The following is a 22,891-nucleotide window of genomic DNA, read 5'->3' as shown; positions in this document are numbered from 1 at the left end:
AAAAATATAAAATAGAAATACCGGCACTCAGTACTGTCGTTTTGGTATCGATATACCGGGGAAAAAATATCGCTGGCTGAAAATGACTTACAAGTTCGTGGCGTCCACCGTCGGCAATGCTGGAACACGGTGTTTGCCCACCCTTAGCCATGATGACAGTTTACGTTCAATCAGGTGCTGGAAGGTTTCTTGAGGAATGGCAGCCCATTCTTCACGGAGTGAACCACTGGGGAGAGGTATCGATATCGGTCGGTGAGACATGGCACGAAGTCGGCGTTCCAAAACACCCCAAAGGTGTTCTATAGGATTCAGGTCAGGACTCTGGGCAGGCCATTGTCATCTAACCATTGCGCCACAGGCCGTGCATTATGAACAGGTGCTCGATCGTGCTGAAATATGCAATCACCATCCCCGAATTGCTCTTCAATAGTGGGAAGCAAGAAGGTGCTTAAAACATCAATGTAGGCCTGTGCTGTGATAGTGCCACGCAAAACAACGAGGAGTGCCAGCATCCTCTATGAAAACAAAATCACTCCACAACGCCATCACCTCCGAATTTTGCTGTTGGTTCTACACAAAATGATTCTGAGCACTATGGGACTTAACATCTGAGGTCATCAGTCCCCTAGAACTTAGAACTACTTAAACCTAACTAACCTAAGACATCACACACATCCATGCCCGAGGCAGGATTCGAACCTGCGACCGTAGCGGCAGCGCGGTTCTAGACTGAAGCACCTAGAACCGCTCTGTCACAACGGCCGACGGCACTACACGCACTGGCAGATGACGTTCACCTGGTATTCGCCATACCCACACCCTGCCATCGGATCACTACATTGTGTACCGTGATTCGACACTCCACACAACGTTTTTCCGCTGTTCAATTGTCCAATGTTTACGCCCCTTGCGCGAAGCGATGCGTTGTTTGGCATTTACTATCTGTCTTAGTAATTGCAGTTGATCCTGATGCAGTCTGAAATTGCTCTGTGATCGTCTGGTTAGATGTCTGACTATTACACATTACGATCCTCTTCAACTGTCGCCAGTCCCTGTCAGTCAACAGACGAGTTCGGCCTGTACGTGTCCCTTCACTTTTCCGTTTCACTATCACATCGGAAAAAGTGGACCCATTCTGCTCTCCCACAATGTCTAATGACTACTGAGGCCACTGATATGGAGTACCTGGCAGTAGCACAATGCATCTAATATGAAAGATGTATGTTTTTGGGGGTGTCCGGATACTTTTGATCACATATATACTATTTTTGAAGATATCGATATTTTATCAACAGTGCTAGTGAAAGCTATGGGTTACACTTTCAGGTCGTGGCTAATGGTGATTGACGGAAATGTAGTGCCACAACGTTACGTCATAGACATAGTGCACTCTCGAGTGTTACCTCCCACGCGACAGTACCGTAGTGCTATTTTTCAACAGGACAATGCTCGTCCGCACATGGCATCTAGTACTTTGATTTTTCTGCGTGATGTCGACGTACTTCCAAGGCCAACAAGAGCGCCAGACCTGTCCCCAGTAGAATATGTCTGGGACCAGCTTATATGGTAAAGCGTGTCCCACTGCCAGTATCCGGGATTTCAAGGACCAATTACGGCAGTTGTTGGCCAACTTGCTTCAGGAAAAGATACAACGTCGTTATGACACCCATCTCAACCAAATCAACTCATACATCCAGGGAGAGGTTGTGCAGGGTCCTCCTGATAAGTGAACCCATACTGCCAAGTTCTTTGTAAATTTGATTCTATATTATAAACATTGACATAACATCACATACGCTCTCAACCCGTAGAGTATTATTCCGTTTCCTTCCCCATTTCTGGGTGCTTCGCTTTGTTTGTAAGCTAGCGTAGAATGTATGATAAAACAGGAAGGTATAGACTGATGTACTTAAGACAGAAGTACCATAGATACACTGCCTGAAAATTTTTGATGAGGCTAAAACAACCCCCTACAAATTTCGATTTGTCCATTCATTTTCTTTGTGGATTTGTGTGGTTCAATTGGCTCTAAGCACTGTGGGACTTAACATCTGAGGTCATCAGTCCGCTAGACTTAGAACTGCTGAAACCTAGCTTACGTAAGGACATCACGCACATCCATGCCCGAGGCAGGATTCGAACCCGCGTCCATAGCAGCAGCGCGGTTCAGGACTGAAGCGCCTAGAACCGCTAGGCCACAGCGGCCGGCCCAAGGATTTGTATGATGCGCTTTAATAAGCATTGTGCTGTAAGTTCTCCCTTCAGTAGAAAAAAAGGATTTTACAATATTTAATGTTTAATATATTCATACGATGTATGTGAGTGTTTGGTAGATTCTAGCAGGTTTCCATAGTCAGTCTTTCTACTTATGCAGTAATGTACTCATTTTTATAAGTGGTTTATAAACATAAACTTTGTAACTGGCAAGATGATAATATACAGCACGTCTAGTGGACATTGCCATTTCTAACCTGTCGCTAGCACCACAGATGCACTTTGTATTACTATTCATTTAGCCAAACAGGACATCTATGGAGTGAATTTTACACTTTGTGACACTGTTTTTTCACAGATGAACGTATGACACTTGAGTCTGTACGTATTCTTCGCCCCATTAAGTTATTATTTCATGTATGGGTTGGAAACGTTCCTACGTTTTATGTTGTTGATGCAATTACTCTGTAGCATTGATGTAGATTCAAGCTATCACCATCTGTTACATATCCTGTAAGTGACGCTATTTTGTAACTGTAGATTACGTTGTAAAGGCATAGGAAACTCTTTTGGTTTGTGAGCACTGTGCCTAATTATTTTGATTTTCACCTAATGCTGTGGTTTAGTCAAGTAGTAATGTGGATTCGGGATACTTGTGCACAATATACAAAATTTTCTGGCACTCCGACTTTCCTATATGCAAAGGCTTCCACTGTGAACAGCTTCATCGAGTTTCAGACGTTATTTAATTTTTATATGATATTTATAATTTGAGTTTTGGGTACTCTCAATATTACTTTACCATTCGATGAGTTCACTTTTATCGTGCAAAGCACCTCTAATAATGTAGGGAGTTACTTTCAATGATGCGAACAATTCTGTATTGGTGATAATTTCATGAATGTTTGACAGTGTGGTGTCAGCTATAGGAATGTGATCTAAAGTTGAGTGGCAAGCAATGGCATGTAGGTAGAAGTATTCATCTAGGAGAACAATGGTACAAATCACTACAACGTTGTCTCCAATTGTTCGACTGGTCAGGTACAAAGGATCGCCAAACCTGGTTAGCATGTGCGAGACATGATGGGGTGACGTCTGTGATCCATGGAAATCAGTCTCTCGGTATAGAGAAAATGGCTCTGAGCGCTATGGGACTTAACATCTGAGGTCATCAGTCCCCTAGAACTTAGAACTACTTAAACCCAACTAACCTAAGGACATCACACACATCCTTAACCGAGGCAGGATTCGAACCTGCGACCGTAGCGGTCACGCGGTTCCTGACTGAAGCGCCTAGAACCGTTCGGCCACACCGGCCGGCTGTCGGTATAGAGATTGCGATACAAACCATTTATATACAGTGCACAAAAGCTGATGCATATATAATAATTGCTTAATGGTGATGAGTTTTCATTTTCCAGCAGTAACTTTTCCCTCTGAAGACAGTTATGAAGCTTTCTGAAGGACGATCACTGGCACAAATTTCGACAGTCCAAATTAACGTTTGTGAGAGTGGAAACTAGTTGAGGACTTGAGAAGTCACTAGATATTCTGTTGACTAGCTTTTCGTCCAAGCAGATGTATAGACAAAACTAAAAGTTTCATTTTTCTATCACTTCGGTATTACGCTAGATTCTTGCTAATCCGCCCATTTCTTGCACATATGGGTGCCGTATTGGCGGAACTGCCGTATTAGATAGTGTCTTAAGTTTAGTGTAAAGTTAGGGATTTATTAAATCCAAATATATGTTCAATTTCATAGAAGACTTAGTCCTTCCTTGAGTGCATTCATCTACAGTAGTATCACTCGGTACGAAAAATGCCCCTAATTTTTGGCTGTCACAATGATGATACGCAATGGCAGTATTGTTTAACACACAAAGGCCTTATGGTCATTACATCAGTAGTGCACGCTTCTGATTGTTGCATAACGTACCCTAAGCATATGTCCTACAACCTCTTCTTCATCACTAACGTCACGAGTTCCCTGTATGCTTTTGAATATCTCTTCGCATGTTAAAGTTTGGTCATAAATAGTTGCTCGACCAACATTGTACTCGGCAGAAAAGGCTTTCTGCGAAAAACCTGAGTTGAGCTTTACTCGAATTTCGAGCTCATCCTTGAGGTCTGGTATACCGAATTTGCTGTTAGAAGCCTTGACGCTGAACCGTAAAAAAAAGCCACAATATCAAATATGTATAGCATTGTTCCACATGCTAGTTAGCTGACAACAATGTTGCACAGGAGAATTTATTTTGTATGCGCCATTTCTGCTTGAGCGGTTAGATTACTGAGAGGCCGAACTAGTGCGGGCCGGATTGGAAATTACTCTAGAGCAGGGGTTCCTAACAAAATTTTCTCGAGGACCCCCTCATCGATCATGATTGGTACCTTGTCGTATCACAGTATCAAGTACATAAAAAAAAACAAATTAAGAGTCTTTTTATACGTTTCCTATTTTTGGTACTTAGAAAAAACATTGACTGATGACCTCAGATGTTAAGTCCCATAGTGCTTAGAACCATTTGAACCATACAAATCCACAAAGAAAATGAATGGACACATCGAAATTTGTGGCGGGTTGTTTTAGCCTCATCAAAAATTTTCATGCAGTGTATCCACGATACTTCTGCCTTAGGGACATCAGTATATACCTTCCTGTTTTATCATACATTCTACGCTGCCTTACAAACAAAGCGAAGCACCCAGAAATGGGGAAGGGAACGGAATAATACTTTACGGGTTGAGAGCGTATGTGATGTTATGTCAATGTTTATAATATAGAATCAAATTTACAAAGAACTTGGCGGTATAGGTTCACTTATCAGTAGGACCCTGCACAACCTCTCACCTGGATGCATGAGTTGATTTGGTTGAGAAGGGTGTCATAAGAACGTTGTATCTGCTCCTGTAGCAAGTTGGCCAACAACTGCCGTAATTGGTCCTTGAAATCCCGGATACTGGCAGTGGGACACGCTTGCCATATGGGCTGGTTCCAGACATATTCTACTGGGGCAGGTCTGGCGCTCTTGTTGGCCTTGGAAGCACGTCGACATCACGCAGCAAAATCGTAGTGCCAGATTCCATGTGCGGACGAGCATTGTCCTGTTGAAAAATAGCACTACGGTACTGTCGCGAGGGAGGTAACACATGAGAGTGCATGATGTCTATGACGCAACGTTGTGGCACTAGAATTTCGTTAGTCACCATTATCCATGACTTGAAAGTATATATTGTGATCAAAAGTATCCGGACACCCCCAAAAACATACGGTTTTCATATAAGGTGTATTGTGCTGCCACCTACTGCCAGGTACTCCATATCAGCGACCTCAGAAGTCATTCAAAAATGGTTCAAATGGCTCTGAGCACTATGGGACTCAACTGCTGAGGTCATTAGTCCCCTAGAACTTAGACCTAGTTAAACCTAAGTAACCTAAGGACATCACAAACATCCATGCCCGAGGCAGGATTCGAACCTGCGACCGTAGCGCTCTTGCGGTTCCAGACTGCAGCGCCTTTAACCGCACGGCCACTTCGGCCGTCAGAAGTCATTAAGCATCGTGAGAGAGCAGAATGGATCGCTCCGCGGAACTCTCGGATTTCGAACATGGTCAGGTGATTGGGTCTCACTTGTGTCATACGTCTGTACGCGAGATTTCCACACTCCTAAACATCCCTATTCATTATTGAAAAAATACTGAGGGGCCAGAACAAAAAATCTGTTATCATACGAAATATATTTAATATAGTTTTAATTCTAATAGCATCTTGCGGATCCCTCTGGCATAGCTCGCGGACCCCTGGGGGTCCGCGGACCACCCTTTGGGAACCAATGCTCTAGAGAATTAAATAATTAATGTTTGGATAAAGTTAAGGAAAAGAATGTTAGTTAAGTTTGAACAGAAATGAAAATAGTATGTAGATTTTAATCAAAGTTGTTTATTTCAACACATTTAACAACAAACAACATGATATTAACATGATAATTTTGTACCAGTAAGTTGAAACACAGAAAGACGATTAACAAGTGTGAGGAGGGAGATAGAAGATGAAATTGTTGTAGTGGGTGTGGGTGATGCAGATGTTACCAATGTAGTGGCAGACTAACCGTGGTAAGGCAGGGGGTGGGGGGCGGGGGCGGGGTGGGCGGGAAGACGCGGAGGCTGCGGGGGCGGCGGCGCGGGGTGACCGACGCGCTTCACGACCGCCTGGAAGCCGTTGTGATCGTCGGCCGTGTACTCGACAATGCGGGTCGTGCCGTCGGCGTCGACCAGCGAGTAGGCGCCGGTGACGCGGTCGCCGTCTCGGTGCTCCCACTGCGTCTTGGCGTCGCCCGTGTGGCCGTCGCGCACCGCGTAGTCGAAGCGGTACTGGGGCGGCGCCACGTAGTCGTAGATGATCTCGTGCTGCGGGGGCGGAGGCGGTGGGGGCGGTGCGTGGTGCAGCAGCCCGGCGCGGGCGGCGGCCGCTGCGCACACCACGAGGACGACGACCACGGCGAATTTCATGTCGACGGAGGCGGAGGTGGCCAGCGAGTGGTGCCGACTACCGGTAACGCACCGGCTTATATAGGGGGCCACACTTGGTGCTAAAACCCGGGGAAAGCGGCGTGCCGCGCAACGGGCGGCCCGGGCGCCTACCGGCGACAGCGCAGCGAGAGAAGGGCGCGCGGCCTCCGCGCCTTATCTCGGCACAGCCAGCCTCGCTCAGTTCCATTCCCGTCTCGAGCAGGGCTGTCCGTGTCCACTACAACTGTATCTGTACAAGCATTCCTGACAGCATTTACTGGCAGGCGAAGGTAGGCTATCAGCTGTACGTTGCCGGTCTCCAGCTGAGATCTTAATACGACATGCAGGATGAACATCAACTGCAGAAGATTTTTACCGAACAGTCAGAAGTTATTATTTTATTTACACGTCCTTTTTCGGCATCTCATTAACGCCACCTCCAAGCCCCTATGAGTTCCATGTATAGAGAATCAGATACATGGATGCATGCGTAATCGGAGACCACAACAACTCAACATTTGTTGTCATCAAGTCTTCGAAGTACACACTCCATAAAAAAAAAAGGTCACAGAATCCTGGTATTGGCTCAGGTTCTGCCTGCATCGATTTATCTGATTCTCTATACATGGAGTGCAAAGAGCACTGAAAATGGCGCTAATGAAGTGACAATACTCGTCGTGTAAATAAAGTAACTTTTGAAAACATGGTGTTGCAGAAGAATGCTGAAGATTAGATGGGTAGATTACATAATTAATGAGGAGGTACTGAATAGAATTGGAGAGAAGTTTGTGGCACAACTTGACTAGAAGAAGGGATCGGTTGGTAGGGCATATTCTGAGATATTAAGCGCTCTCCAATTTAGTATTGGAGGGAAGCGTGGAGGGTAAAAATCGTAGAGAGGGACCAAGAGATGAATGCACTAAACAGATTCAGAAAGATGTAGGTTGCAGTAGCTACTGGGAGATGAAGAAGCTTGCACAGGATAGAGTAGCATGGAGAGCTGCATCAAACCAGTTTCTGGACTGAAGACCACAACAACAACAACAAGGCTGTGTGATGACTGTTTTTTTTCGTATATATCTTACTGTCCGCTGTCCCGTATCGAAGATGGATCAACAGAGAACTCAACAAGATGTTGATTCATTTTATTCACTGTGGATGACGAACTGCAGTTGTCATTTAAATTGGCGATTCATTTGGGTGTGGAACTGGTCTCCAGAGCACATTCGTAGCACCAGGCCTCAGCTCTCGTAATGATGCAGATATCCAAGAACGTCTGACCACGGTGCTTCAAGCGATGCCACAAGGAGCGTTTGATCAATTTCCAATATACAACTGATGTCAGAAGTTCGATGTAGGTAATACAGACTGCTCCGAAGACCAGTGAAGATGTTTTGTTTGTAGTTCTTGTTTTCTTTTTCTTTGGAGACCATTTACTTAATTTTTCAGACGCACTTTGTACCTTCACAAACTAAAATCACCTCTAACAATCCTCCACGAACAAACTGAATCAACGCAGAGATTTTTCTTCCAGAATTTCGAACACATCCTTCCACCATAACACCTTCACCAAACACACTAATAAGATATATTCGTTCTCTTGTAACAGCTATTGTTCTCTTATTCATGTTACAACTGCGCCACTCAGTTAATTTGTAAGTATTTTCCGCCTTATTGCCATGACTGTAAGGAGAAAAGGTCCATGGAACGCACTAATAACCCATTAACTTTTTAATTATGTAGTCAGGAAGGTTGCAGTTCGTAGTAATAGACGGCAAATCATCGAGTAAAACTGAAGTGATATCAGGTGTTCCCCAGGGAAGCGTCCTGGGACCTCTGCTGTTCCTGATCTATATAAATGACTTGGGTGACAATCTGAGCAGTTCTCTTAGGCTGTTCGCAGAAGATGCTGTAATTTACCGCCTAGTACGGTCATCCGAAGACCAGTATCAGTTGCAAAGCGATTTAGAAAAGATTGCTGTATGGTGTGGCAGGTGGCAGTTGACGCTAAATAACGAAAAGTGTGAGGTGATCCACATGAGTTCCAAAAGAAATCCGTTGGAATTCGATTACTCAATAAATAGTACAATTCTCAAGGCTGTCAATTCAACTAAGTACCTGGGTGTTAAAATTACGAACAACTTCAGTTGGAAAGACCATATAGATAATATTGTGGGGAAGGCGAGCCAAAGGTTGCGTTTCATTGGCAGGACTCTTAGAAGATGCAACAAGTCCACTAAGGAGACAGCTTACACTACACTCGTTCGTCCTCTGTTAGAATATTGCTGCGCGGCGTGGGATCCTTACCAGGTGGGATTGACTGAGGACATCGAAAGGGTGCAAAAAAGGGCAGCTCGTTTTGTATTATCACGTAATAGGGGAGAGAGTTTGGCAGATATGATACGCGAGTTGGGATGGAAGTCATTAAAGCAAAGACGTTTTTCGTCGCGGCGAGATCTATTTACGAAATTTCAGTCACCAACTTTCTCTTCCGAATGCGAAAATATTTTGTTGAGTCCAACCTACATAGGTAGGAATGATCATCAAAATAAAGTAAGAGAAATCAGAGCTCGAACAGAAAGGTTTAGGTGTTCGTTTTTCCTACGCGCTAGAGATAGTATGATTGTGGTTCTATGAACCCTCTGCCAAGCACTTACATGTGAATTGCAGAGTAATCATGTAGATGTAGATGTAGTAAATGTTTCAGTCTGTTTGTCTGAGTTGACTGCTTTGACTGCTTTCCAGACCTCGGAAAAAGCGAATGAGGTACCGGGAATCGAACCCGGGTCCTTCTGCGCCAGCAACGCTAATTATCCGGTTGCGGAGGCGGTCTTTGCGTAAATTTTGATCCTCATTTCAAGTGTATTTTCGACGCATGAACACATCTCCATCTTAAATGTTCCCTTACGTCCATTGTGTATGCTTTAAAATATTTATTCTACAAATATTTATTCCATTGGCAAAAGATTCCGGAATAGTCCCCCATTCGGATCTTCGGGAGGGGACTGCTAAGGGGAAGGTTACTGTGGTGTCACCGCCAGACGCCACACTTGCTAGGTGGTAGCCTTTAAATCGGCCGCGGTCCGTTAGTATACGGCGGATCCGCGTGTCGCCACTGTCAGTAATTGCAGACCGAGCGCCACCACAAGGCAGGTCTAGAGAGACGTCCTGGCACTCGCCCCAGTTGTACAGCCGACGTTCATAGCTACAGTTCACTGACAACTACGCTCTCATTTGCCGAGACGATAGTTAGCATAGCCTTCAGCTACATTTGCTACGACCTAGCAAGGCGCCGTATTCAATTGATATTTATTATATGAAGCATGTATCATCAAGAGCGATGTTCTACAAATGTGGATTAAAGTTAAGTATTACAGCAACTGCGTCCATTTTCTAAGTTCTCAAGACATTGTCCTGTTCCAGACCTCACGCTAATCTGCGTGAGCTTAACGCGTGCCTTTCGGCTACCACCGAGTGGCGTGGCTGTCTTGCTACGCCACTACAGTTACCATCAGAAAAAGACTGAATAATCAAAGTAAGGATAACGTTCTACGAGTCGGGGCGTGGAATGTCAGAAGCTTGAACGTGGTAGGGAAACTAGAAAATCTGAAAAAGGAAATGCAAAGGCTTAATCTAGACATAGTAGGGGTCAGTGAAGTGAAGTGAAAAGAGGACAAGGATTTCTGGTCACATGAGCATAGGGTAATATCAACAACAGCAGAAAATAGCATAACAGGAGTAGGATTCGTTATGAATAGGAAGGTAGGGCGGAGAGTGTGTTACTGTGAACAGTTCAGTGATAGGGTTGTTCTTATCAGAATCGACAGCAAACCAACATCGACAACGTAGTTCAGGTATATGTGCCGACGTCGCAAGCTGAATATGAAGAGATAGAGAAAGTGTATGAGGATAATGAAAGGGCAATACGGTATGTAAAGGGGGATGAAAATCTGATAGTCATGGGGGACTGGAATGAGATTGTAGGGGAAGGAGTAGAAGAAAAAATTACAGGAGAATCTGTGCCTGGGATAAGGAATGAGATAGGAGAAAGACTAATTGAATTCTGTAACAAGTTTCAGCTAGTAATAACGAATACCCTGTTCAAGAATCGCAAGAGGAGGAGGTATACTTGGAAAAGGCCGGGAGATAAGGGGAGATTTCAGTTAGAATACGTCATGGCCAGACAGAGATTCCGAAATCAGACACTGGATTGTAAGGCGTTCCCAAGAGCGGATATAGACTCAAATCACAATATAGTAGTGATGAAGATTAGGCTGAAGTTTAAGACATTAGTCATGAAGAATCAATACGCAAAGAAGTGGAATACGGAAGAACTAAAGAATGACGAGATACGCTTGAAGCTCTCTAAGGCTATAGATACACCAAAAAGGAATAGCTCAGTAATACAATTGAAGAGGAATGGACGCCTCTAAAAAGGGCCATCAGAGAAATTGTGAAGGAAAACATAGATACAAAGAAGGAACAGCGAAGAAACCAAGGGTAACAAAAGAAATACTTCAGTTGATAAAAGGGGGAAGAACAAAAATGTTCCGGGAAACTCAGGAATACAGAAATACATGTCGCTGATGAATGAAATAATGAGGAAGAGCAGGGGAGCTAAGACGAAATGGCTGCAGGAAAACTGTGAAGAAATCGGAAAAGAAATGATTGTCGGAAGGATAGACTCAGCATACAGATAAGTCAAAACATTAAAACCAAGGGTGGTAACATTAAGAGTGCAACGGGAATTTCACTGTTAAATGCAGAGGAGAGAGCGGATAAATGGAAAGTATTAGACTCAGAATTTAAAAGAGCTTTGGAGAAGGGATAGATAACATTTCATCGGAATTTCTAAAATCATTGTGGGAAGTGGCAACAAAACGACTATTTACGTTGATGTGTATAATATATGAGTTTGGCGAAATACCATCTGACTTTCGGAAAAGCACCATCCACACAATCCGAAGACGGCAAGAGCTGACAAGTGCGAGAATTATCGCACAGTCAGCTTAACAGCTCATGCATCCAAGTTGCTGACAAGAATAATATACAGAAGAATGGAAAAGGAATTTGAGGATGTGCTAGATGACGATGACTTTGGCTTTAGGAAGGATAAAGGCACGAGAGAGGCAATTCTGACGTTGAGGTTAATAATGGAAGCAAGACTAAAGAAAAATCAAGTCACGTTCATACGATCTGTCAACCTGGAAAACGCGTTCGACAAAGTAATATGGTGCAAGATACTCGAAGTTCTGAAAAAATAGGGGTAAGCTATAGGGAGAGACGGCTTTTATACAATATGTACAACAGCCAAAAGGGAGTAATAAGAGTGGACGACCAAGAACGAAGTGCTCGTATCAAAAAGGGTGTAAGGCAAGGGTGTACTCTTTCGTCCCTACTGTCCAGTCTGTACATCGAGGAAGCAATGACGGAAATAAAAGAAAGGTTCAGGAGTGGAATTAAAATTCAAGGTGAAAGGATATCAATGATACGATTCGCTTATGACATTGCTACTCCGAGTGAAAGTGAAGAAGAATTACATGATCTGCTGAACGGAATGAACAGACTAATGAGTACACAGTATGGATTGAGAGTAAATCGAAGAAAGACGAAGATAATGAGAAGCAGTAGAAATGAGAACAGCGAGAAACTTAACATCAGGATTGATGGTGACGAAGTAGATGAAGTTAACGAATTCTGCTACCTAGGCTGTAAAATATCCAATGATGGACGGAGCAAGAAGGACATCAAAAGCAGACTAGCTATGGCAAAAAAGGCATTCCTGGCCAAGAGAAGTCTACTAATATCAAATATGGGCCTTAATTTACGGAAGAAATTTCTGAGAATGTACGTCTGGAGTGGGAAAACCGGGCCAGAAGAAAATCGAAGCAATTGAGATGTGGTGCTACAGACGAATGTTGAAAATTAGGTGGACTGATAAGGTAAGGAATGAGAACGTTGTGCGCAGAACCGGAGAGGAAAAGACTATGTGGAAGACACTGATAAGGAGAAGTGACAGTATAACAGGACTGCTGTTAAGACACGAGGGAATGACTTCCATGGTACTAGATGGAGCTGTAGAGGGCAAAAACTGTAGAGGAAGACAGAGATTGGAATACACCCAGCAAATAATTGAGGACGTAGGTTGCAAGTGCTACTCTGAGATGAAGAGGTTAGCACAGGAGAAGAATACGTGTCGGGCCGCAGGAAATCAGTCAGAACACTGAACAATATATATATATATATATATATATATATATATATATATATATATATAGTGATGTGACAAAGTGTATAGACTATTCACATTCTCTGTGACTAGAAACACAGAAGGAGCCTCCTATAAGATCGTATAAAGATTGGGAGTCGCTGGAAGCTGTATGCAGCCGCCTTATAGCTCTAAAACCAGTACACCACCGGGAAACATAAATGTATACAAAAGGACCTTTTGAGAACCAGCCTTAAAAATGATTTCAATTAACAGTGAAGACTTGCCTGCAAATAAGAACTTTTACTCTCCGGCATGTGCAGCAAAGGCAAACGCGATATTTTAATCTCGCAGGAAACCTATAGAGAACCCACTAGCCACAGCCCAAAAATCAAAAGCATGATATTAGCTTCAGAAAGACTCCATCATCAGTGGGAAGTTCAATATTCACAAAGCCAGCCTTATAGTTCGGTTAGTGGTGATGACGCATATAAATAGTATAGAAATTTAAGAATCGAATTGAAGAAATGCACAGCGACCCTCCATCTACAAGTTACGTGGGGCAGATTTCGGGTTCAGAGAACGAAGTAACTTTCAAAACCGGTCTTTCAAGTTCATAATAGGAGGTTTTCATAGTCACAGCACAACACGGGGCTACCATGAGACGGGTTCCAACGGCGAAAAAGTCGCAAGATGTGCAGAGAGGTCTGGACTCAAGCATATACACTATCCCAAATTATCAGCCTCTTTTAACTGTGGACGATAGGGACTTGTATACAACCCCAACAACATACACTCCTGGAAATTGAAATAAGAACACCGTGAATTCATTGTCCCAGGAAGGGGAAACTTTATTGACACATTCCTGGGGTCAGATACATCACATGATCACACTGACAGAACCACAGGCACATAGACACAGGCAACAGAGCATGCACAATGTCGGCACTAGTACAGTGTATATCCACCTTTCGCAGCAATGCAGGCTGCTATTCTCCCATGGAGACGATCGTAGAGATGCTGGATGTAGTCCTGTGGAACGGCTTGCCATGCCATTTCCACCTGGCGCCTCAGTTGGACCAGCGTTCGTGCTGGACGTGCAGACCGCGTGAGACGACGCTTCATCCAGTCCCAAACATGCTCAATGGGGGACAGATCCGGAGATCTTGCTGGCCAGGGTAGTTGACTTACACCTTCTAGAGCACGTTGGGTGGCACGGGATACATGCGGACGTCCATTGTCCTGTTGGAACAGCAAGTTCCCTTGCCGGTCTAGGAATGGTAGAACGATAGGTTCGATGACGGTTTGGATGTACCGTGCACTATTCAGTGTCCCCTCGACGATCACCAGTGGTGTACGGCCAGTGTAGGAGATCGCTCCCCACACCATGATGCCGGGTGTTGGCCCTGTGTGCCTCGGTCGTATGCAGTCCTGATTGTGGCGCTCACCTGCACGGCGCCAAACACGCATACTACCATCATTGGCACCAAGGCAGAAGCGACTCTCATCGCTGAAGACGACACGTCTCCATTCGTCCCTCCATTCACGCCTGTCGCGACACCACTGGAGGCGGGCTGCACGATGTTGGGGCGTAAGCGGAAGACGGCCTAACGGTGTGCGGGACCGTAGCCCAGCTTCATGGAGATGGTTGCGAATGGTCCTCGCCGATACCCCAGGAGCAACAGTGTCCTTAATTTGCTGGGAAGTGGCGGTGCGGTCCCCTACGGCACTGCGTAGGATCCTACGGTCTTGGCGTGCATCCGTGCGTCGCTGCGGTCCGGTCCCACGTCGACGGGCACGTGCACCTTCCGCCGACCACTGGCGACAACATCGATGTACTGTGGAGACCTCACGCCCCACGTGTTGAGCAATTCGGCGGTACGTCCACCCGGCCTCCCGCATGCCCACTATACGCCCTCGCTCAAAGTCCGTCAACTGCACATACGGTTCACGTCCACGCTGTCGCGGCATGCTACCAGTGTTAAAGACTGCGATGGAGCTCCGTATGCCACGGCAAACTGGCTGACACTGACGGCGGCGGTGCACAAATGCTGCGCAGCTAGCGCCATTCGACGGCCAACACCGCGGTTCCTGGTGTGTCCGCTGTGCCGTGCGTGTGATCATTGCTTGTACAACCCTCTCGCAGTGTCCGGAGCAAGTATGGTGGGTCTGACACACCGGTGTCAATGTGTTCTTTTTTCCATTTCCAGGAGTGTATATGTAACAGATCTGATTGCTCGGCAATCAATTAAGAGTCGGGAGAAGACGCGCTACCAAGGTCTCAACATAGACTCATCACACTGACCATAAAAGCTGTAGTTTGTCCAGGTACCGCTCCATTTAAAAGGCGGTCCAGCTTCGAAAAGGCGCGTTGGACATTCTCACAGAAGAACTGGATACCTAGATCGATGAGATACCTCTAGTCTCTAGCTCCTATGACACATTTAGACAGCTCACGAGACATACTCCTTGAGCCTGCCGGAAGAAATACCTAGCTGGGCCTACTGGCAGTATACAAATAATCCTAGAAAAGCATAAGCAGCTTTTCAATGCAGATCCTTTCTCTGAAGACACCTTAGACACTAATATAAGGGAGAGATGGTGTGACTTAGTCACATCACTGGATAGGAAACAGGGCAGCTGACAAGCCTGGAGTAACTCACAGATTTTCAGCTTCTACTCAATGTAAAAGCCGCCCACAGATTTCCCCGTTCCATAAATGACCAGGAAAATGAATATCATTCATTTGAGGGACCTTTCACAGCTGCGAACAGTAATAGAAGAAATGGAAAATAATAAGGCAGCCGGGGATGACGATTTAAGGACGATCAAATGAAACACGTTGGATCAAAAACCTAATGAACAACTACATCACCACCAGACAGATCATCAGGGTGTGGAGAAAAACAAGAAAGGTAACCCTACCAAAACAGGCAAGGATCCTTAGATGTTAAGAATTTCCGTCTCTGCTGTGCCAACTGTTAAAGGCCCTCCAGAGAAAGCGTGTAGTTGAGGTCCTAAGGCCTGAACAAGCCGTATTTAGACCCCGCACTTGGCAAATTTGAAATTTAACCCAGCACAATGAAGATGGATATGAAACAAAGCAGGTGACCGGCGTGGCTTTCATTGATGTGAACACAGCCTGTGATACTATTAACCACAGTAGACTGATATTCAACAGTAGGCTCACATACAAGGTTTACCCGGTAACTAAGGAGTTTGGATTTTCAAGATTTGTGCAGTGTGTACCACAGAATAAGCGCATCTGTGTTACCATGCAATGAAAAAATAATAGGTGGAGAAACAAAAAATTGGTCTCATTCAGAGTAATGTATTAGCTCCGTTGCTGTTCATTATACTCCAAGGACCAGCCACCGCATCCCCATGGCAGGTACTTTATACATGCTTATGACAAGGGTGTGCCTACCCAAGGGGACACCTTTAACGAAGTGGATGAGAAATTAACTGGCAGCCTTGAAATACTGGTGAATTACTATCACCAACACTACTTGAATTCAAACCCAGCACAGACGCAAGTTCGCAGTTTCCACCTGAGGAATACGGAAGCCAAAAGAAAATTGCATTTGAGTTGGAAAGAGTAAGACCTAGAGCAGTGCTTCACTCCCAAATATTTAGGCGTGAAGTTGGACAGAACTCTGTCATTTAACCAGCACTGTTTGGACACTAACAAAACTTCAGCGCTAGGAATAATGTTATTCGCAAACTGCTAAACACAGATTGGGGTGCTGACCTACAAGTGCTTTGAACAACAGCCACTGTACTCAGTTCGTCGACAGCTGAATAAGCCGCGCTGTGTGGCAAAATTTGGCCCACGTGAAACGCATTGATGTGGCCTTAAATGAGTCATCCCGCATCATACCAGGATGTTTGAGGCCCACGCCGACAGAGACGATATACCTTCTCATACGGATAGCCCGCCCTCCAGTTAACGGCAGCAAGTAGCTGTCGAGGTGGAAAGGACGAAAAAAATAATCGTCACCCTATACACGGGGACCATCATAGTCCAGGCGGCCTCGCTCAAGAAACACCTTCCTTTGGACGTTAGAGCGAATCAACGTCACCGCGAAAGAGAGGAGACATAAGCTATGGAAGGAAGCAACACCAAAACCTATCCTGTAGCTGAGGGAGGAACTTGCGGCTGAAAGTAGTTAATCTCTCACAACCTGGAAGGCTAACAGGAAAAGGACTAGGGTCTCAGACTGCAAGTATAACCTTGCCCGATGGAGCTTCTTCGATGAGGAACCATTAAGTTGGCCGAGCGGTTCTAGGCGCTTCAGTCTGAAACCGCGAGACCGCTACGGTCGCAGGTTCGAATCCTGCCTCGGGCATGGATGTGTGTGATGTCCTTAGGTTAGGTAGGTTTCAGTAGTTCTAAGTTCTAGGGGACTGATGACCTCAAATGTTGAGTCCCATTGTGCTCAGAGCCACTTGAACCATGTTTTGAACCATTAAGCGACAGTTACGGTCAAATAAGGCAGAAGGGATAGATAACATTCCATCAGAATTTCTAAAATCATTGGGGAAAGTGGCAACAAAACGACTATTCACGTTGGTGTGTAGAATATATGAGTCTGGCGACATACCAACTGACTTTCGGAAAAGCATCATCCACACAACTCCGAAGACGGCTAGAGCTGACAAGTGCGAGAATTATCGCACAATCAGCTTAACAGCTCATGCATCGAAGCTGCTTACAAGAATAATATACAGAAGAATGGAAAAGAAAATTGAGAATGCGCTAGGTGACGATCAGTTTGTCTTTAGGAAAAGTAAAGGGACGAGAGAGGCAATTCTGACGTTACGGCTAATAATGGAAGCAAGGCTAAAGAAAAATCAAGACACTTTCATAGGATTTGTCGACCTGGAAAAAGCGTTCGACAATATAAAATGGTGCAAGCTGTTCGAGATTCTGAAAAAAGTAGGGGTAAGCTATAGGGAGAGACGGGTCATATACAATATGTACAACAACCAACAGGGAATAATAAGAGTGAACGGTCAAGAACGAAGTGCTCGTATTAAGAAGGGTGTAAGACAAGGCTGTAACCTTTCGCCCGTACTCTTCAATCTGTACATCGAGGAAGCAATGATGGAAATAAAAGAAAGGTTCAGGAGTGGAATTAAAATACAAGGTGAAAGGCTATCAATGATACGATTCGCTGATGACATTGCTATCCTGAGTGAAAGTGAAGAAGAATTAAATGATCTGCTGAACGGAATGAACAGTCTAATGAGTACACAGTATGGTTTGAGAGTAAATCGGAGAAAGACGAAGGTTATGAGAAGTAGTAGAAATGAGAACAGCGAGAAACTTAACATCAGGATTGATGGTCACGAAGTCAATGAACTTAAGGAATTCTGCTACCTAGGCAGTAAAATAACCGACGACGGACGGAGCAAGGAGGACATCAAAAGCAGACTCGCTATGGCAAAAAAGGCATTTCTGGCCAAGAGAAGCCTACTAATATCAAATACCAGCCTTAATTTGAGGAAGAAATTTCTGAGGATGTACGTCTGGAGTACAGCATTGTATGGTAGCGAAACATGGACTGTGGAAAAACCGGAACAGAAGAGAATCGAAGCATTTGAGACGTGGTGCTATAGACGAATGTTGAAAATTAGGTGGACTGATAAGGTAGGGAATGAGGAGGTTATACGCTGAATCGGAGAGATAAGGAATATGTGGAAAAAACTGATAAGGAGAAGGGACAGGATGATAGGACATGTGCTAAGACATGAGGGAATGACTTCCATGGTACTAGAGGGAGCTGTAGAGGGCAAAAACTGTAGAGGAAGACAGAGATTGGAATACGTCAAGCAAATAATTGAGGACGTAGGTTGCAGATGAAGAGGTTAGCACAGGAAAGGAATTCGTGGCGGGCCGCATCAGACCAGTCAGTAGACTGGTGACCAAGAAAAAAAAGTGACAGTGTAAATGTCGAAACGGACGACCAACTAGTGACGTGTCCAAACCTGTCAAAGGAGTTAGTGCGAGTTGCGATAGCGTTTGCAACAAAGCTTTGGTTTGAATGCCAGTACAAGCTGTACCCCTCCAGATTTACAGCTAGCTAATTATTGGGTAAAACGTATTCAAACTTTCAATTTTATTACAGTTGACGTATTCTATATTTTAATGTACAGTGTTTTGGAAGCGAAAAATAAATTCTTTGTACTTATGTTCAGAGTTTGTTTTCTGTAAAACCAAATAAGTATTACCAATTTTTCATGAATACCACAGACAGTGCAACGTAAGTGATCCAAAATGCACTGATGTTTTGGTTTTATAAATATTTCGTTAACTAAATTTATGTTATTTCCATCATCACCAAGACACTATTGTCTAGCTGCAAGAGATCGATATACCGTTCCTGTAACATCGTCGTATGATGAAGATCTTCCGATGTCTTCAAAACTACTTAATAGTATCATACGTCGTATCAAAATACAAATAAGCGACTGGTTGGTTATTATAGCATATGAACGACCAGAGGTTGTTTACAATAGTGCTAGAGCTAAATATGCACAATGTTATCCTCAGGCAGACTACTAACCTGAAGCTGATAACGACGAGGAGGGAAATAGGCTATGGGCTTGTTTAAGAAACCGTTGAGTATTCACTTGAGCTGATTTAGGGAAACTATGTAAAATCTTAATAAAGGCGGTTGGAAGGAGATTTTAATCCCATTCATAGCAAGAACGATTCAAAATTTAACAACTCTCTATCTAGCAAATAACTGATAGGTGCATTTACCTAGGTTTCGACACCTGCTGAGGGTGTCTTCATCACAATGAACCTTTTGATAAAAAGTGAAATTACATTGCGAAAAAGGAACGGTCAGAAATTAGAGCAATTATCCTCAAGTCAAAAATAAAATACAACGTTCCAGCCTTTGACAAATGCGCCTAGGTAGGAAAAAAGGCTGGAACGTTTTGTTTTATTTATACTTGAGCATAGTTGCTCTAATTTATGATCATTGCTTTTTCGCAACGTTATTTTACCGTTTATCAAAAGGTTCATTCTGATGAAGACACTCTTAGTAGGTGTCGAAACCTAGGTAAACGCACCTAACAGTTATTTGCAACCGGTTGGCTGTATAATCCTGTGTTGAAACTAGTATACGGTTGCTGAGTAACAGCCATGTTTAACACTGTAATATAGGGAAAACTTTGGTAATTTCGTGAGGATTTCTGTATTAAGTTAATTTACAGTACATAAAAAATATTTTGAAAGCCTGCTGAATTACATATGTAGGCCTGTCCTTAAAAGCATTACTCAGTATGCACAATGTTATGATCAGTTGATTCTACATCCTCTCCCTTACGGTTTCATGAACTAAGAATTTTGTAGGTTATTTCGTGATACCCCTTGGTAAGTTCGTGACATTACGCTGGTAATTTCGTGATAATGCATTAATTAAATAATGAAAGCATTGTATTTCTATAAAAGATTTTATTTAGTCATTTTACGACATTGAGGCTTATTTATGATAATAATGATAAAGTACTGACTAAGTAATGAGCAAAAACACTGAACTGAATTTACTGATTAAAAGAAAGCCTCATTTTAGTCTTCAGCAGAAAGGTTTTGACACTTGTTGCACATAAAAACGTCCTCACTCTCTTCAAAAGTATGCTGACACTTAGAATGGTACCACATTAAACAAAAACTACACCGTATCCATAGGGCCCATGACTTTTTCCTCACGTCTTCTAAATAATCGTGGCCAACGGATCCACATTTATCGTCATCCTTCGTCCTCTTCTTTGTCACTCCAGAGGTGCTGGGTTATGAGCAAAAACACTGAACTGAATTTACTGATTAAAAGAAAGCCTCATTTTAGTCTTCAGCAGAAAGGTTTTGACACTTGTTGCACATAAAAACGTCCTCACTCTCTTCAAAAGTATGCTGACACTTCGAATGGTACCACATTAAACAAAAACTACACCGTATCCATAGGGCCCATGACTTTTTCCTCACGTCTTCTAAATAATCGTGGCCAACGGATCCACATTTATCGTCATCCTTCGTCCTCTTCTTTGTCACTCCAGAGGTGCTGGGTTGTGGATTTAATGTATCTTCCTTCCGTGGCCTACCTATAAATCAATAAATTTCATTAAAATAAATAAACAACAACTGAAAGGAACAACTGTCAACTCTGTTAATGGACCACGTGAGATAATATTTTAGAAAATGCATAGGCCTCTGGTTCTTTTGGGAGCTGCTTCTTGAAGTGGAGTCAGACATTTTGCCTTGCTATCTGTCTTTCTCCTCCGCTTGCATTTGTTCCCATCATATGTTAAGACAGGCAGAGCAAGAAGTTCATTCACCTCTTAATGACTTTCTGAATCACCTAATGCTGGTTCCAGATTGTCTTCTGTAGGTTTGTCTGTCAGCTTTGATGTTGCTATTGCCTCATCAGACACAGCGACAGGATTAAATGCATATATCGCAGTCTTTCTAAAAGTTGATACGATGGTCTCAGGACAGAAAGCACTGCAGTAAGCAGGTTTGAACAATTTGTGGAAATCAGATCTGTTGGATCCGAGAGCTTGATTATTGACCATGTAGCTATTTAAAGATTTTCCCCGTGATCTTTTAAGTTGCGTATATACACCTACATCCAATGTTTGCAGAATGTGAGTAGTGTGAGAAGGAAATGACAGAAGAAAGATCTGGTTCTTCTTGGCTAGATCAATGACCTCCTCTGAAATATGGGATCCATGGGAATCCATTAATGAAATTATAGGTCTTGCAGGAGGTATACATTGTATGAAATAATTGAACCATTCCAGAAAAGTTCTCCATTTATCTACCCTTTTGGTGATAGTTTCAGAATGGTGCCTGGAATTACGCCTTTCAGAAGATTTTCTGACATTTGAACATCCTTAAATATAACCATAGGTGGTATCCAGTGACCACTAGCATTGACACAGGCAATCAGTGTGTGATTTTCACCTCGATCAGGAAACATTCTGCTATATACATACTTTTTGCCAATTGCTGTAACGATCTTGGATGCTTTCACCACATATGAGAGTCCTATCTCATCGCAATTCCATACTAGATCTGGACGATCTTGAACTCCTAGATGCTACGGTCGCAGGTTCGAATCCTGCCTCGGGCATGGATGTGTGTGATGTCCTTAGGTTAGTTAGGTTTAAGTAGTTCTAAGTTCTAGGGGACTAATGACCACAGATGTTAAGTCCCATAGTGCTCAGAGCCATTTTGAACTCCTAGATCTGTAACTAACGCTTCTATTTTTTGATAAAAGTCAGTTATTATTGGCCTATTTCCCACTGAAAACCTATAAGCAGCTATATTTTCAGGCACTCTTAAGGTAAGCCCATTATGTGTTTTAAAATCTTTCCACCACCAGTCCCCTGCAGCTTGTTCTTCATTGAAGGTATGTTACCTACCAGTTGCTGTAGCTAGCTTATACGCTGGTTTTCGAATCTGAATTACAGTCAATCCGCATCCTAGGTCCTGCATGGAAAGTGTGTAATTGCATATTCTTTGTTCGATTTGTACAGGTAAAGCAAACGGTTTCCCTAATTTAGGTAGCCCTACACATTCACCTTCAGTCCTGCTAAGAAAGTCTTTCAGGGCAGACCATGGCACTTCACATTGCTTTGATGCCTTGTAAATTGAGTACTTCTCCTCTTTTACCAACCTTGCTGCTGTAATAATATTTTGGTGGCATATTTGCGATATTTTGGAGACATCTAACATGTAGATGAAAAAACTGGTTAAGTTCGTGATAGCTTGGTTAATTCGTGATATGTAAATTTAATGTATTATCTGGTTTAAAAGAAGTGCTGTGTCTATACCACGGGAATGCTACTAAAAACAATTAAATATCCGCTTTTAAAAACATTTATTAGCCAGAATTTGCGAAGACTGTCTAGGACGGCGCAAGATGGCAGTTAAAATTCTAAGAATT

At 43.5% G+C, this 22,891-nt stretch overlaps 1 protein-coding gene across 1 annotated transcript in view; it reads right to left on the bottom strand.

Moving 5' to 3' along the window:
• Positions 1-22,651, bottom strand: part of LOC126455811 (uncharacterized) — a 47,321-nt gene extending 24,670 nt beyond the window's left edge. Inside the window, exons 1-4 of the mRNA XM_050091572.1 lie at positions 22,622-22,651; positions 6,857-7,083; positions 6,695-6,761; positions 6,384-6,622 (exon numbers count right to left, since the gene is read on the bottom strand). Coding sequence (XP_049947529.1) covers positions 6,384-6,622; positions 6,695-6,761; positions 6,857-7,083; positions 22,622-22,651 — 563 coding nt within the window. The remainder of the gene's footprint in view (positions 1-6,383; positions 6,623-6,694; positions 6,762-6,856; positions 7,084-22,621) is intronic.
• Between the last annotated feature and the right edge of the window lie 240 nt (positions 22,652-22,891).

This window comes from Schistocerca serialis, chromosome 2, assembly GCF_023864345.2.
Source record: "Schistocerca serialis cubense isolate TAMUIC-IGC-003099 chromosome 2, iqSchSeri2.2, whole genome shotgun sequence".
Lineage (NCBI taxonomy): Eukaryota > Metazoa > Arthropoda > Insecta > Orthoptera > Acrididae > Schistocerca > Schistocerca serialis.
Note: the sequence above shows the minus strand (reverse complement) of the source record. Positions and strands in the feature narration are given on the sequence as shown.